Raw genomic sequence first — 17,289 nt, 5'->3', positions numbered from 1 at the left:
CACAGTGCACGCACGTCTCTGGCAAATTAATGGATTTTTTGTGATGCTTGCCTTTTCAGCCGACTTGTTTGTACCTTTTCCTTGTTTCTGTGGTTGGTGCCACTTCATTGTGAATAAGCACAACCTCTATAGTTAAAGGGGACCGTGCTGTAATTAAAATAAATACATTACTAAAAGCGTGCAGCACGCTGCAATGTTGTGGAATATCATTAAAAATCAGCTGAAGCAGCGCATGTCGTGCCTCTAGTAGGAGAAACTAATTAAAGAAAATAGTGCTTACAGACTATAGAACACATACTGTGTAACAACGAAAGTAAAAGGGCCAGTCCTCATGGGAGGTTACAAATGAAGACAATGTGTTACCAAGGAGGGAATAACAAGCCTATTTACGAATCACAAGGCAGTATTTACAGAGGACAATGACACAAGCAAATGACAAATATGGGCAGAGAGTGGGCGGGGTTTCCAGTGAATACCATAATAGCCTCGCCTTTGAGAAAGAAGGGCTGGCACAAATGAGGGAATGAGGAACAACGGCAAAAAGGAGGAAGGAGGGAAAAAAAAAAGGAAAGAAAGCAAAAGAAGAACAAAGAACAACGAAGTCGAAAAGAGGGATAGAAAATAACACTACAGAAAATGCAAAGTAGGCAAATATGAAAAAAAACTAAAGAAAGAAGGATAAAAAGCAAAAAAGAGAAGGGGAAAAGAAAAGAAAAAAAAAAAAGAACAGAAAGAAAGGAAAGGCAAAAAAGAAATATAAACAAAGAAATGAAAGGAAAAATATATGGAAAGAAGGAAAGAAAAGGGGAAGAATGCAAGAAAGAAAGAAGGAAAACTTAAAATGAAGGAACCAGCGGTGATCCTTATGAAGAACGCCTTGCGTGCACAGACGGGTGCATCTGTCACCGGTTCTTTGTTCCGTGTGCCGAGTGGTTCCTTCATTGCCCATTTCACCGTGGAGACAGTATTAGCGAACACTCATAAAAAATCCTTGATTACCCATCCAGCGCTACTGGAGTGTCCTCCACTACCGTGTCCACCTACTTTCTGTTGCACCTCGGATTTAAGTGGCATAGAGTAATAGAATCTTGACCTACCACCACCTATCAACAGTCTTGGGCCCTGTCGGGTCGGAAGTATCACCGACAGAGCGACTCTCGCAACATCACTTATTTTCTTCTGAGCCCTGAGGAGTCACGGGAAGACTGTCCCTTGTGCGACGAAACACGTGTCGGCTGGTTCTGTTGAACATTAAAGACACCTTTCCAAAACGACAATAATTTCAAGAACACAAATTATTTTTGACTTATTTGATTACAATAAGCTTTGTGTCTACTGTCCCATATGTCTACACTGACATTACTGTTTAATAACTAGAGTGTGCATAGGTGTTTGTCTTGTACTGTACGCAGTGGCAGTCTAGGCTGTTACTGCATTGGGGGGTTATAGGGCTTATCCCCTCTACCTTTTTGCACCTCACATCCTACTGGTACTCACATATTATTTTTGCGCCAATACTTAGCTGTGCGCCCTTTTCTCAAACCGGACTAAAAACCCTTCTCCTAGACTCGTTTATCCACGTTCATATTGTTCAGCCAGATTTAAAGTAGCTGTTAGATGACACAAGAAATTCTATTTGGGTGCTGTTTATTTAAAGATGGGTGCTGAACATTAGGGCTGGATAAATGCAGGCCATGTTTGAGGCTTTGGATGTCAGGGGAAAGAACAGACTTTCATAAAAAGTGGTGCGTTGTCAGTGCATAGTATAATCTTAATGTTGTTTTTTCTGACTAGAGTACCAAGAAGATCCATATAGAGGACGTAGATGACTGGGAAAGGATGGATTCCTTAGGAAATACCAAAGGGGTGTGATAGCTGTTGGAGATGACCATAAGAATATTTTGCCAGTGTTCTGCTCGAAGCACATGCTAGCGCATTTCTGATAACTGGATATGAGATTGTAAAATACTGGGCATCTGCCAGTTTACATCTTATGACAGTGTATGGAACGATAAGGGTCTAGGCTGGATTGAAAACTTGTTTAAGTCTAGAACATGCACGGATATATTTAATAAAGAACATATTTGAAAAGTTGGGGGTGAACTTTTTTTTATGGTTTAACTCAGTTGTTTTCAAGCTTCCCAGCTCTGTGCGCAAGTACTCACCTAATCCAGGTTTATACTTCGCAATCTGAGGATTGTCCTGATTTTATAATATAATAAGTGGACTTTTGGTAAGCAGCTCAAAGAACTCAGATCTATCCCCTCTTTTGAAGGTATTAGTATGCAAATTCCTCCCCACCATTGCCTACGGGGCAATGATATTCAAAGACAAAATGGCCAACTGGCTGGACCGAACGCAGTCCTCTTGCTATCGCAAAGTATTTTTGCTTTCAAATTGCACACCCAAATCAGACACAAATTTGCATTCGCTTCGCAGAATTGAATATTAAAAGCTAAATTCTTAGTCTATAGCCTTAAAGCCAAGTAGGCGAAGAACCATTTGTTAAAAAAATATGACTTGGGAAGTGGTAAGCAACCCGGCTACAAACTGGCAAAAGTTTCAAAACCATGCCCTTGAGGCCCTAGAGGCATGTGAAATCTGGACAAGTGACTTACCGGTTTCCGTGAAGGCCAAATTGCTGATCAAACTGCAAAGTTAATATCAAGGGAACATGACGTTCTTTGAAATTGAAGAATTGTTAATTAATCAACAGCCAGTAACCCTGTACCTAATGGAAACCAGGCTTCATGCCCAGTCTGCACCAGACATTCTGGATGCCGTCCGAGATGCCTTGTTCCATATTGAGAATAGATAGACCTAAATAAAGGGGTGGAGGGCTCGCAGTGATTTTTAAGAGTAATTAACAATTCATGGGGATGGAGCTCACAATTCCTGGCTGCGAAGCAGCCCTCTTCTCCTTATCTTTCACCCGCTCTCATTCTTTAGCAGTGCTTATCTATCGCCCACTAGAACCAGCCAGGGCTTTTACCAATGCTCTGGTGGATCTACTTCCCTCCTATGCCATCCCCCATCTGAAATTTATAGTTCTGGTCGATTGAAATTTACATTTTGAATACACTAGCTTTCTTGTAACATCTTCTCTATTAAAGGAACCTCTAGGCATTGGAACTGAATCAGTTGGTACAATTTCCCATGCACATTGGAGGTCTTACCCACAACCTCCTTTGTTCAAACTGCACGTCTTTAAAAGCTACCCCTGCCCCATTCCCGTTGCTTGGTCTGATCATTTCATTCTTCCTTTTCAGATTACAGAACCTTCTACTGCATTAGGCTCACCTAATAGCTCTGCCTCCTACAAAAAAAACACATAAATAGTCCTTGGTTACCTCTGCAGCCTTTACAACCAAACTGGCTCTCAACTCCCCTGTACTCGACATACGCCCGCAGAATGCCAATCAACAAATCTTCTCTTGGCTAATTGAGATCTGGACACCTTACCTCCTCTGAAGCCATTTAACAGTACCCGCTACAGTCCAACTGCGGAATGGTTCACAGAGGACCTCCTGGGTCAAAAAAAGATCTGCAAATGATTGGAGCGCCTCTGGAGAAGGGACTTTAAGCCAGATGATAAAATGTTATATCTAGAGGCACAAAACAATTATCACAAACAGATCAAGAGAACACGTACTAAATTTTACACCCTCAAGATCAAATCCTCTAGGGGTTCACCTAGGGAGATCTTTCAGTTCATCAAAAGCCTTAACTACCTCAAGCGATTTGCTGCTACCATCCCTTCCTCTACAGAACACTGCAATCTAGCGGCCCACTATTTCTCTGAAAAGATAGATACTATCTGTGCCTCCTTTCCTGAATCTAGCAGGAATTTTAAATTCATCCCACCAGAGAACACACTCCCTTCTGAGGGTCTCTTCAACCTCAAAGCTCTAACTGTTCCGGAGACTGAGCCTTCTCTCTACAGTGAAATCGGGCTCCCCTCTTGTTCCCATCTCACCGACCATGCTGTTACATGGGAATAAACCTATTGCCCCCGTACTTTGTAATCTTCTAAATTGTTCCTTTGCCTCTGGTCTAGTCCCCTCGGACTAGAAACTTGCAATGGTGGTTCATTACTAAAGAAGCCCTTGATGTGTTTTATCTAGGAACCCGATCAATATTGTGACCTTATGCCCCTATACGGCTATAATCAATAAATATCCCTATAATGGCATAATAATAAGAGCCATATTTCAGTAACTCGCCTCTGCAGTCCATGACACAGCAGAAGCTACTTCCTTAGATTCCTAGAGAACACACAGAGTTCTTTCGACACACCAAACCCCCAGCAACCTGGGAAAGCTTTGTTTGCTTTGTTTTGATTTGATTAGTAATAGAACTCCTGCAAGCGCTGGAAGAACGACCAGTTCTTAGTGATCTTTATTGACGTCTTATGTCCAAAACTTACGTCAAACTCGGCACCTTTCAGGTATAAATATACCAACGTTGCCTTAAGCAAACACATGGTGGTGAATACTGGAGCAGAACAGCTGTCCCCTTGCAGAGAGCCCAGCAGATGCAAGAAGCCCAAGGACGCTGCCCCTCCTCTTTTGACGCGCTGAGAAAGACGCTGTCTTTTCTCCTGCCGAGAAAATCCAGCTCCGGCGTTTCCAGCCTACCCTTGCAGGTGACTGGGATATCGGGTCCTTAGAGGGAGATACCAGACCTCCTACATTCTATTCCAGAGGTACCGTGCTGACTAAACCCTTAGAGAGAATTCTTTAATCAAATCCTTGGCAAAACCTACTTAACTTAAACTGCTACTTACTTACTCCCTCCCACGTATTAGGCTTAGGTCAGGTACACCGGGGTAGGCGTAGTTAGAAGCACCAGTTGAGGTTGTTAGCCAATGTATATATGAATGTATATATTTAATTCATTTTAATTATCTTATGGCTAAGAAACCATATCAATGCTTTTTCAGTATTATTTCGTAATACTCCTTTTACTGTACGCACTTTTCGTTATAACAAGTCTTGCAATTGTGGCAATTCATTTCTCTTGCATGAGAAGGAAGACTGCTCAATAAATAATATCTTTTATTGAAAACACCCGTCTCTCTATTCTCTGCACCCTGGTGAAATTAAATATGCACAACTGACTGAGTGAAATAGCTGTCTATTGTTTCACACGACTCTAGAGATTGACTCTTATTCTGGGGAGCAAAGTTGTCATGTTTATGCGGTTGTCGGAAGCTGAATCCCTTCTTGTCTGAGCCAGGGAAGCTGATCACTTCCTATTCAGTCAAGAAAGTTTCCAGTGACCTCTGAGCTAGCTGGCGCAAACCTAAATTAAGTCTAACATAGTCAGTAGAGACCTAGAAGACCTCAGTCCTACGTCTACACTGCTGTTTATGTTATTCCAATATAGGGAAAATAGGAACTACACTACACCCTCACTAGGCCTCACTCTTCCAGAAAATCTGAGACCAATCTCTTTACTTTCATTTTTTGCTAAGATGGCTGAAAGATGTTTTACCCTCCCGTTTAACTAAGTTTACTGAAGAAAATAATCTTCTTCATATGACTCAATCAGGGTTTAGATCTATGTTCAGCACCAAATCAGCTCTTCTAGCCTCTGAATCTCTTAGAATATCTGCTGATGAGGGCAAGATGGCGGCCCTGATCCTGTTAGATCCAAGTGCTGCATTTGATGCAGTATCCCATGGTCTCCTCTGAAACTCCTGTGTATTCTTGGAGATAGGAGCTTCACACTTGACTGGATCACAGATTTTCTCCATGAACGGACCGTCTAGGTCTTCCAGCAGTCCTACAGGTCTGAGACTATCTCCATGTTGCAAGCAGTGCCTCAGGGTTCGGCTCTGAGCCCTACCCGATTTAATGTCTATATGCACCCTCTGGTGGACGTAGCTGAGTGTCATGGGGTGAAGATGGTATCATATGCTGATGATACTCAGATGAGTATCACCCTGACACAGGACGAAGGTGATGCCGGCCCTAAGTTTAGGGCGTGCCTGGTGGACCTGGCAAAATCGATGGTTTTTAGTTGCCTGAAACTAAATGTGGGAAAGACTGACGTACTTGTGGTTGGCAAGCAACCGTCCATCTGGTCCTCTGTATGGTGGCCTTCTGAACTGGGGTCGGTCCCTGTCCCTAAATCTAAAATAAAATATCTTGGGGTCCGGTTTGTTTCAGCACTGTCCTTCGACTACCAGATCTAGTCACTGTCTGGCTCCTGATTTGGCATCTTGAAGACGCTATGCAAAATCTTAGAGCTGTTACCAGAGTCGGCTAAGAAAACATTAATGCAAGCGTTGGTAGTGTCTCGTCTGGACTACTGTAATGTTCTTTATATTGGGAGTCTCTAAGGGCAGAATAAGAACGTTGCAGAACACTGCGGCCTGTATGCTCCAAAATATTCCCTTACTAAACTTCACTGGCTTCCTATTCAGGCCAGAGTGGCCTTCAAAGCTTTATGCTTCTGTCACAGAATCATACATTTGAAAGGTCCCCAATATCTGTTTCCCCTGATGAAACTCTATCTGCCAAATCGCAGTCTCAGATCCTGCGGAACAGCTAAGCTGTTGTTACCTAAAGTGCACTGAGCTGGTTTGGGTGGAGATCCTTTAATTTACTTACAGTTTAGATGTGGAATCTCCTCCCCCAGAACTGCTCTTTCTTAGACATTTAAAGTCCTGGTTCTGCAGGCAATCCATAGGCTATCTAATGACCATGGCTGGTCCACTGATCAATGATAATGTAGGAATAAACCTAGCATGGGGACACTCTGTATTGGAGTAACCAGGCGCTTTGTACATTTCTAACATAACATGACGTACAGGTTGTGGAGAAATTGGGGTACAGAGGGTTACCATTTATTGTGTATGAGCCAGGGTTCCTCCCATCCTAACTTTCTTTGCCCCTCATCTCGAGTATGACACGTCACACAATGGGATTGCGTTTTGGATCAATTCCTTTCAATCCTTGGTAGGGTCGAAGGAACCTGAATGACTGACAGACAATGCAAAGGGAGAGGAATCATTGACACATGTATTCTATATATTTGATGAGTTAATACCGCAAAGGAGGTTCTGGCTTCGGCCGGTATTTCGGATTTTAAATGCTAGGACTTGTTGAGGCACCGTAGAAGCATGTGTCAGAGGCAAATCAGCTCAGCTAGCTGCCTGCTTTGTGAAATGTAAAAAATCTGTAGGCACTTTACTTGCCTCTCTCCTGGCCTCTGATTTGCCCCCATGCTGAATCTTACTCACAATGACCAAACTTGGCAATTACCAAATCCCTCAATCGTATCACGAACAGCAGATGAAGGGTTTTTTTTAAGTTGTGAAGGGAAGGATACCTCATTATTCATACTTTAGTAATGCATCTGATCTTCATTTGTTACACTTTAAAAAAAAATGTAATTAATTTTCATTCCAACAAAACAAGAAACCATTCTTGGACATAGTAAAGCAGTATAGCACAACACTTTATCACCATAGTTAGTAAGTATTATTACAAAGTCACCATTTCGCCTTTCCTCAATATTTGAAACTGGGCCCCGTCTATCCACCCACAAATCATCCCATCTCATCCGAGTCGGTGTCATCATCTTCTCTTTCCGGAGGTGGTTCACAAATATCACCACTATATTTATTCCATGCCCCCCAGATTTTACTCCACTTTTTAGGGCATCCTCTACTACTGAACACCTCCCTCTCGGCAAACATGGCTGCATCCATGTCCATCCCCCACGCTGCAAGAGACAGGACTTCTGCCGCTCCCCACTTTTGTGCTACGTTCCGTTTGGCAACCATAATTCCCAGTGTTACCCAGCTCTGCCCCGATTGGGTAAGGTCATTCGGCTCCCACATATTTAATAAACAGCGTCTTGGTTCCGGTATGAGCGATACTCCCTCAGATTGTGACATGGTCCTCATTACCTGCACCCAGCATTCCGTTATTTTAGGACAATCCCATATAGTATGAAAGAAGGTTCCCTCTTCCCCGCAACCACGCATGCAGTAGGGGTGTTCTGCCCTGCCCTTCTTGTGTGGGGTGTGTCTAGTGTAGTACGACCTATGTAAGATGCGGAGCTGCACTAGTCTGAGGCGTGAGGGCATGCCCACTTCTCTTGGGGATGTCAATGCCTCCTGCCACTCTGAATAGTCCATATCACCAATGTCTTGAGACCATTTTTCTCTCACAGGCCTCATCGGGTCGGGCATATTATTCACTATTTTACTATAGGTAAGAGAGGTGGTCCTCTTTGGCATGTAATCAGTCAATAACCTGTCCTCCATAGGGGATGCTTCCGGAACTTCTGTGCCGTGAGGCAGTATTGTCATAAGGGCGTGTCATATCTGTGTGTATCGGAACAATTCCGAGGGGGCCAAGTCGTATTGTTGCTGAAGGTGCTCAAAGGAGACTATCTCTCCTCCTTGCCGCATATCTCCCACCTTGGATATCCCTATATCATCCCATCTATCAAATCCCTTACTGTTCCTTGGTTTTCCAAGCCGCTTTGTGTCCCATAGTGGAGTAAGATGGGTCAGTATCCCCCGCAATCCAAGTTTTGCCTGTGCCTTATGCCACAACTCCAGCGTGAGACGTAACGGACCGAACACTGCAGAGGCCACTCTTGTCGTATAGGGAAGTATGCATTTCTCTCATTCCCAGTTGCGCCCTGTCTGCCTGAAATGCCGGATCTGCCTGCGAGACGTGCACCCATTGATTAATCACTTTCAGTTGCGCTGCCCAGTAATAAAGTTGTATGTTGGGGAGCGCTATCCCCCCCCATCGTATCAACCACGCACTAACTTAGCTTGCGCAATACGTGCAGGTTTATTACTCCATAAAAGATTAGAGACCTGTGCTGAGATCGCCTAAAGTAGGTTGGCAGCACTGGGTATGGTGTATTCTCTAGAACATATAAAAAAATGGGGAAGGGCCATCATTTTAAAAAGCGCTGCCTTCCCCAAAAAGGTCAGTGGCAGCAGCGTCCCCCAGTGACGCACGTCCCGCTTGAGACGGTCCAGCGGCGGTTGCAAATTTTTACGCAAAAATTCCCCAGAGTCAGCAGTGATATAGATACCTAAATATTTAAACGTACTGTCCGCAATCTGAAGTAGGCAATTTTCAGGGAAAAGTGGCAGTGGGCCATGCAGCACATACAGTAGAGACTTAGACGAATTTAGGATATGCCCGGACACCTTGCCATGAGCCTCAAAAAAATCTAGAAGGGCCAATATAGAGCACCTCGGCGAGGTCAGATATAACAAGATATCGTCGGCGTATAGGGACACTCGATCTTCCCAGCTGTCCGTCCAGTTAAGGCCCCGTATCCACGCCGCCAATGGCTCCAACACCAGAGCAAAAAGTAGCGGCGACAGTGGGCAGCCCTGGCGCATCCCCTCTCGCTAAGGGGAAGTCTTCAGATACGTGACCGTTGGCCGTAACATGGGCCACTGGCTTGGTGTATAAGAGCTTAATCCAGGAATTTGTTACACTTTTAATAGATTTTTATACACTAGTATTTTTACATGCGTTTTCTACCTTATTTAAATCTGTATCCCTCCCATGTTGTGGGCCCTTCGATTTTAATTAATCATGCAATAAAAAGATATCTATCCACGTAATGAGGAGGACTACTAATCCTAAAATGCTAAGAAAAACCTGGACTGGCTGAGGGACGATCATGGATCTTGGAAACTTGAGCAACCTTGCCATACTATTGTACTAGAGAATCTATATACCGCTTACTATTCCTATATGCAGGCACTAACTCGCTTCCTTGTGTGGGTAGCATGCTACACTGTCTAGGATGTTTGGTCTGTAAAGCTTAACTTTACTTAACTTAAAACCTGGCTATTCGACAAATAATGAACCCCTTCCCCTTGCGCCTTGAGACCCTCTGGGTGAGCAGTGCGCTATATAAATGCCGAACTTGAACTTGAACTTAAAGTGTTGTCTGTGTTTTCGTCCTATTGTCATGCATGATGATCACAGTGGCCTGGTTATGGCGTTCAAGGATGCAGCAGGTGGTGATGGATTCAGAAGTGTGAGGCAGGAGTGCAGATTTGGTTTTATTTTACAGTAAGCGGGGAGATATGATCAGCTCTACATGTCTTCTTTTAGCATTTTTTGGATTATATTCCTCTAAACAGGGCTGGCTCGTCCATTCTAAGATTTTTAATTTAAAGTTTATGGTGCAGATCGGCCACAAGTAAGAGGGGGTGATGGTGGGGAGATCTGTCGGGGGGGACTTTGCAACTGTCATCCCATAAATGTTAATCATTGTGAGATGTTAAGAATCAGTCATGGTATGTAACTAGTTGGGAAACGAGGTTGTACGTTCTTGCCGCAGAAAGAGTAACACAGAGAAAGTATAAAAATCTGTGTCTCCACAACTCATCTGATATAAATGTGGTGTGAGACTGTGAGGAAGTGATAACAGTATCTAGATGTCGCTCATTCGACTCACACGACGTCAGCTGGGAGTGCGTTGTGAGGTGAAATTTACAGCTTCTTGCTGAAATAAGTTGCGCCCATGGGGCCAGGGCTCTCAAACACCGATATGTGCCCCTAGCATGCAGGGCTGCATTTGGAACGAGGCTTGTAGTGTACTGCGTACACCCCAAAAGTTCCATTACCTTTCAGTCCAAGTCCCATTACGCCTATCACACGCTCTGCCTCGCCTTGGTTATATCCGAAAGCGGTGTCCAGCTGGTCGAACCCCCGCGCCGTGAACTCCTGCACCGCTTCGGCACTCCCGCTCTGATCCAAACTGGAGCCGAAGGCCATGGTCCCCAGGACGGTGGTCGGCAAAGACCGCGCCATGACTGCTAAGGAGGAAGCGGCTCGGGACATGTCAGCTGCAGCCCTCTTGATCTTTGAAACCTAACGTGCATGCGTCTCATTTGATAGCAGCAGGTAAGCCCACAACCTGTAGATGATTCGAGGATAAGTTCGCGTTTAGCGAAGTTGTTCTTACGCGACACGTTATTGGCATTAAAAGTCTGACACGCTTCGCAGAAATCAAAGTGTTTATAATACTTTCAGTAGTACAATGTTTCTTGTGGCTGCTTTTCGATTGGAAGGTTATTTTGCATTGTTACGTTTTGTGACAAGCTTCAGTGCTTTAAATGGAAAAAATAAGTGCCGGTACTCACATAATTGAGATGTGGCCTAGGGGGGCGGGGTTAGGGGTGGGTAGGGCTATGGGGGCGCGGCTACAGATAGTGCTGAGGGACCGGGCCAGAGGCACACGTTTAATTTAATTGAGATTTATTTGTGTGCAGAACAATTACCTGGAACAAGTGGATGAACGTAGAACGTGGTGGGCGGCCATTAATTCAAATAATTAATAAACCTCTTGACCGAATGCACCTCTTCACTTAAGATTTTGTTTCATTGGCGCTTTATGTTTGAAATTGTTTCAAAGGCATTAGGAAAAAAGTTCACTAACATTTCTTTTCTAATGTCATAAATATTTTACTTTTAATTGAATGTAAACCCCTTCTTTCATTGTTTCCAGTGTAATAGCGCCTTGAGCCTCACAAGCATTGGGAAAGTGCTATAGAAATCAAACATACATTACGCAATATCACTAACTTTCCTGTTTAATCACATTTTGAAGGGAAGGTATGTATATTATTTCTCCTTTTTAGGTCTCGCTGAGCCAATGCACTTGCGCATTGCTCTGGCGAGAATTATGTAGGGGCTCCAGGAAAGCCTGCCAGAGGGCTTTGGAATGCGGATTATGACCAGTGCATGTGCGCCGGGCGTGCGCTCACCATTTGCTCCCCCCCCCATTGGACTTGAAAGGAAGCTGCTCGCACACCACCATTTATCATAGCCTTGGCATCAGACTTCAAAGGAAGCCGCTCCCCCGCTTCCCGCCCCCCCCCCCCCCCCATCAGACTTCAAAGGAATGCGCTCCCGAACTTGCTGGACTCGCTCTCGTGAGCCTTTATTTCCTTGTTTTGTGTTGTGGCTGTCTTTGGCAAGCTTATGAGCTACATTCTACTGAACCCCGACGTATTGCAGATTGCTTAATTGACCCCCGGTATGTCATGCAAAGCAGCTATGATTTCAGCTCACTATTTGGCATACATGGAATTATAGCATGTACTGAAGGCAAGTAATACAGGTTTGTATCGTCACAACTTTTTTTTCAAATCTTCATCGTATCTGCTCCAAGTGTTTATCACAAGCATCTTTTAGCTGTTTTTGTAGTAAGTGAAGTCAACACAGCGTTATTTAAGAAAAGCTGGTTTATTTCCGCTTTTAACATCACCCACAGCATGCCGCGTTCATCTGGCTCGGAGGTCAAACAGCATCTTTGACTTGCCATTCGAAGTCTTGCCAGGATCCGCTCTGTGTGCGAGTTTACATTAATTTACATCACTTGCAGTATACATCTCATGAGCTAAATAGTGCACAGTAACGCGCGCTGGAAGTGCAGAAGATGCCATGCCAACATTACACCCCCAGAACCCCAAAACAATTTAAAATAAACTTTACAAGTCTATTACTTATTTCTTAATTGATCCCCGGTATGTCATGTAAAGCAGCTACGATTAAAGCTCACTATTTGGCATACATGGAATTATAGCATGTACTGAAGGCAAGCAATACAGGTTTGTATCGTCACAACTTTTTTTTTTTAAATCTTCATCGTATGTGCTCCAAGTGTTTATCAGTAGCATCTTTTAGATGTTTTTGTAGTAAGTGAAGTCAACATAGCGTTATTTAAGAAAAGCTGGTTTATTTCCGCTTTTAACATCACCCACAGCATGCCGCGTTCATCTGGCTCGGAGGTCAAACAGCATCTTTGACTTGCCATTCGAAGTCTTGCCAGGATCCGCTCTGTGTGCGAGTTTACATTAATTTACATCACTTGCAGTATACATCTCATGAGCTAAATAGTGCACAGTGATGCTCGCTGGAAGTGCAGAAGATGCCATGCCAACATTACACACCCGAACCCCAAAACAATTTAAAATAAACTTTACATGTCTATTACTTAATACCTAATATTGTCATCACATTTTTTAGGAACTTTCCTGAATCGTGAACCACTCATATTTCCTTTACCATTGTCACTAATGTCAGCATGAACAGATCCTGAAGGCCACACTTGTTCACTACTCACACTACCAGAAATAGTGGCTGCATTCACACGTCATATGGGGGCCAATGCGCTTAATCTTGTTTATCCACAGATGATGTTTGCTTGTTCAAGTGTAACCTTCATTAGTTTTCTCTTGTTTGCTTTCCTTTCCATCCGTCTCTTTTCCGTCATTCCGTATTTCCTCTTTGCCTCTCTCTACGTTGTCGGTAAAACGATTACAAAGAATTTGACAACTATAAAACCACACACAAACATATAAGCCTCTCCACACAGACTCATGACCACTTTAACAGTACAGATGCATATACACACCTCAATATTTGCACACGCCCTATACATAGACACAGCCACACTTTTCTCCCTTAGACACCACTGTTACAAATCGCCCTGAACATTTGCAACTCTATAGGTTTGCATTTTTTTGCATTTATGAAAATACATACAAAGCTCCGACCATGACAGTGTTACCTCATACCTCTCTGTTAACTCCCCTTTCCGGCGCGGTGCCGACACCCCTGTTTGTTCCTTGCTATTTTTATGTATTTTTATGACACTATGCTCTTTGTGCATTTGGCCCATGAAACGATTGGTCAGCTGGCAGCCACTACCATGTAACGTTCACAGGAGGAGTGTGCGTTTCCTCCAGGTAGAATATAACTCGATACTACACAATATTGGATGGTGTTTAAGCCACCGCAAAATACATGTTTAAAAAAAAAAGTAGACCATGTATTATTTTTGGATCCATTTGTAAAACCAGCGAAAGCTCCTAAGGAGGAGTGCCGGGCAGCTAACTGACGTGGATTTTTTTTTTTACTAACAGTTATACTTTTACTAGATTTTTTCCTACTGTAGTTGAAGAAGTCTGAAAATAATTACGTGACTTTTTTTTGTTCTACCAGCAAGTTAGCAGCTCTCAGCTCCGGTGTCAGGAGTAAGGGCCGTATTTACCATTTTTACAAACATATCACACATTCCTTGAAAACTTTTTTCCAAGTGTTGAACAGAATACACTCCGTCAGTCTTCTATCAGCCACAGGAAAAAGGAAATAGCTCACGTTACAAGAATTGCTCACAATTTTTGCCAGTTTTTTAGGGGACTTGTTTGCATGTTTTGACGTGGCTGAGTGGGAAAGGGCGGGGTTAGGCTTCGACTCTAGATTTCTTCTCCTTGTTTTCTTACAACATTTAACAGTTTAACAGTAGCACTCTTCCGCCCTCACTCTACCACTCTACCGCCCTCACTCTACCGCCCTCACTCTACCACTCTACTGCCCTCACTCTACCGCCCTCAAACCCTCACTCTACCGCCCTCAATCTACCACTCTACCGCCCTCACTCTACCGCCCTCACTCTACCACTCTACCGCCCTCACGCCCTCACTCTACCGCCCTCACTTTACCACTCTACCGCCCTCACTCTACCACTCTACCGCCCTCACTCTACTGCCCTCACTCTACCACTCTACTGCCCTCACGCCCTCACTCTACCACTCTACCGCCTTCACGCCCTCACTCTACAACTCTACGGTCCTCACTCTACCGCCCTCACTTTACCACTCTACCGCCCTCACTCTACCGCACTCACTCTACCACCCTCACTCTATCACTCTACCGCTCTCACGCCCTCACTTTACCGCCCTCACTCTACCACTCTATCGCCCTCACTCTACCACTCTACCGCTCTCACGCCCTCACTCTACCGCCCTCACGCCCTCACTCTACCGCCCTCACCCTACCACTCTATCGCCCTCACTCTTCCACTCTACCGCCCTCACTCTACCACTCTATCGCCCTCACTCTAAGACTCTACCTTCCTCACTCTACCACTCTACCGCCCTCACTCTACCACCCTCACGCCCTCCCTCTACCGCCCTCACTCTACCACTCTACCGCCCTAACTCTACCACTCTACCGCCATCACTCTACTACTCTACTGCCCTGTCTCTACCGCCCCCACTCTACTGCCCTCACTCTACCACTCTACCACCCTCACTCTACTGCCCTCACTCTACCGCCCTCACTCTACTGCCCTCACTCTACCACTCTACCGCCCCCACTCTACTGCCCTCACTCTACCACTCTACCACCCTCACTCTACTGCCCTCACTCTACCGCCCTCACTCTCTCTACCACCCTCACTCTCTCTATCACCCTCACTCTCTCTATCACCCTCACTCACTCTATCGCCCTAACTCACTCTATCGCCCTAACTCACTCTACCGCCATCACTCTACTACTCTACTGCCCTGTCTCTACCGCCCCCACTCTACTGCCCTCACTCTACCACTCTACCGCCCCCACTCTACTGCCCTCACTCTACCACTCTACCACCCTCACTCTACTGCCCTCACTCTACCGCCCTCACTCTCTCTACCACCCTCACTCTCTCTATCACCCTCACTCTCTCTATCACCCTCACTCACTCTATCGCCCTAACTCACTCTATCGCCCTCACTCACTCTATCGCCCTCACTCTATCTATCGCCCTCCCTCACTCTATCTATCTATTGCCCTCCCTCACTCTATCTATCGCCCTCCCTCACTCTATCTATCTATTGCCCTCCCTCACTCTATCGCCCTCCCTCACTCTATATATCGCCCTCCCTCACTCTATCTATCACCCTCACTCTATCTATGTATCTATCGCCCTCCCTTTATCTATCGCCCTCCCTCCCGCTATCTATCGCCCTCCCTCTATCTATTGCCCTCCCTCTATCTATCGCCCTCCCTCTATCTATCGCCCCACCTCTATCTATCTATCGCACTCACTCTATCTATCGCATCACCACAGCCTCACTCTACACTACCACAGCATCACTCAGGGGCACAACAACATCACTATGCGCTACCACAGCATCACTGAACACCACAGCATCACTCGTCACCACCACAACATCACTCAGCGCCACCACAGCATCCATCTGTGCAACCATTTAACAACAACTGGTTCAAATATGTTCTCTCAATGTTTCAAGCTTTATTACAAATGTCACAAAAAGATGTTAATATTTCACTTCTGTTCTTGGATTTTCGTCACAATAAAATACACTGAACATAATCTTCACAAAAGTTATTTACAAAAGTTTAAGCTATTGCCATTATAAATTACAATAACTTTTATTTAAGTAAAAAAATTAAAAGCCATTGTTATTTGTAATATCAATACATCTAAGTCACGTAAATACAACACATATTGCATTACAAATGCTATAGGTGTCACATTTGCGAAAGTTAAAACTATTGGAATTGTAAATGACACAGCAATTAATTTAGCTATTTTCAAAACCAACACATAAATAGAAAATGTGTCATTTACAATACCAATAGCTCAAACTTTCCTAATGCGAGACCTATTGCATTGCAAATGCTTGTTATAAGTTAAGCTCTGACAATGTATCTGTAGGGAGAGGGGCGAGATGCAAATTAGGCCTTTCATCTGTCCTCCAACAAGTCTTTTACGCCTTGCAAATCGGTTGAAGAGACCTCGACTGCAGGGGGCACAAGAAATGTAAAAATAAAAACAGAGTTTCCTCCGCTTTTCGAAGTTGTTTGGATTGCCAACAAATCACAATAGCCCAGCGGGTAGTCTGCTGAAAGAATCCCGAGTGTCCAGGAGGCTGCAGCAGCCCGAGTTAGAGAGCACAACAGGTGGTGGTGGTGGAGGGAGGGCGGGCGGGGGGTGGGGGGAGGAGATGCGAGCGGCATTGCTCAATTAGCAGATGGTAAAGGAAGATTAGCAGAGTGCTTCACAGAAAGGGTCTGACTCGTCGGCTGTGTGTCACGCTTCTTTTTTTTTTTTAAATACCAAATTTCACTGAGTTGGCTTGCTGCCCCATGAGTACCGGTACTCTCTTTGAATAAGAAGAAGTTCCGGTACTCAAGCGCAGAAAATGTAGAAGTGCCAGTACTCAGTACCGGTGAGTACAGGTCCATTTAAAGCACTGACAAGCTTAAAGTTTCGCAGCTCTCTGAGGGTTCTCTTTGTTGTGTTTCTTGGTCTCGGAGCAAGAGTTTCTCGCCTTGTAGAAGATTACATATTCTTCGCCACGACAACGTACTAAATAAGACTGAAGACTATGTAACATATTCAGAGCTTTCATGTTCCCCGATTCTCTGCGCCAGTAGCTCATCCGATAGCTCTGCTTGAAGTGTATCTTACCTATCTATATATATA

The 17,289-nt window shown here is 44.5% G+C and overlaps 1 protein-coding gene across 1 annotated transcript in view; it reads right to left on the bottom strand.

Moving 5' to 3' along the window:
* The window catches only part of LOC147716780 (aflatoxin B1 aldehyde reductase member 2-like), a 387,565-nt gene extending 376,677 nt beyond the window's left edge, over nt 1-10,888 (bottom strand). Inside the window, exon 1 of the mRNA XM_086923731.1 lies at nt 10,631-10,888. Within this exon, the coding sequence (XP_086779857.1) occupies nt 10,631-10,847 (217 nt within the window). The 5' untranslated portion in view covers nt 10,848-10,888. The remainder of the gene's footprint in view (nt 1-10,630) is intronic.
* Nucleotides 10,889-17,289: the final 6,401 nt, after the last annotated feature.

Source organism: Lissotriton vulgaris, chromosome 5 (assembly GCF_964263255.1).
Source record: "Lissotriton vulgaris chromosome 5, aLisVul1.2, whole genome shotgun sequence".
Classification (NCBI taxonomy): domain Eukaryota; kingdom Metazoa; phylum Chordata; class Amphibia; order Caudata; family Salamandridae; genus Lissotriton; species Lissotriton vulgaris.
This window is presented reverse-complemented; position numbering and strand designations above follow the sequence as displayed.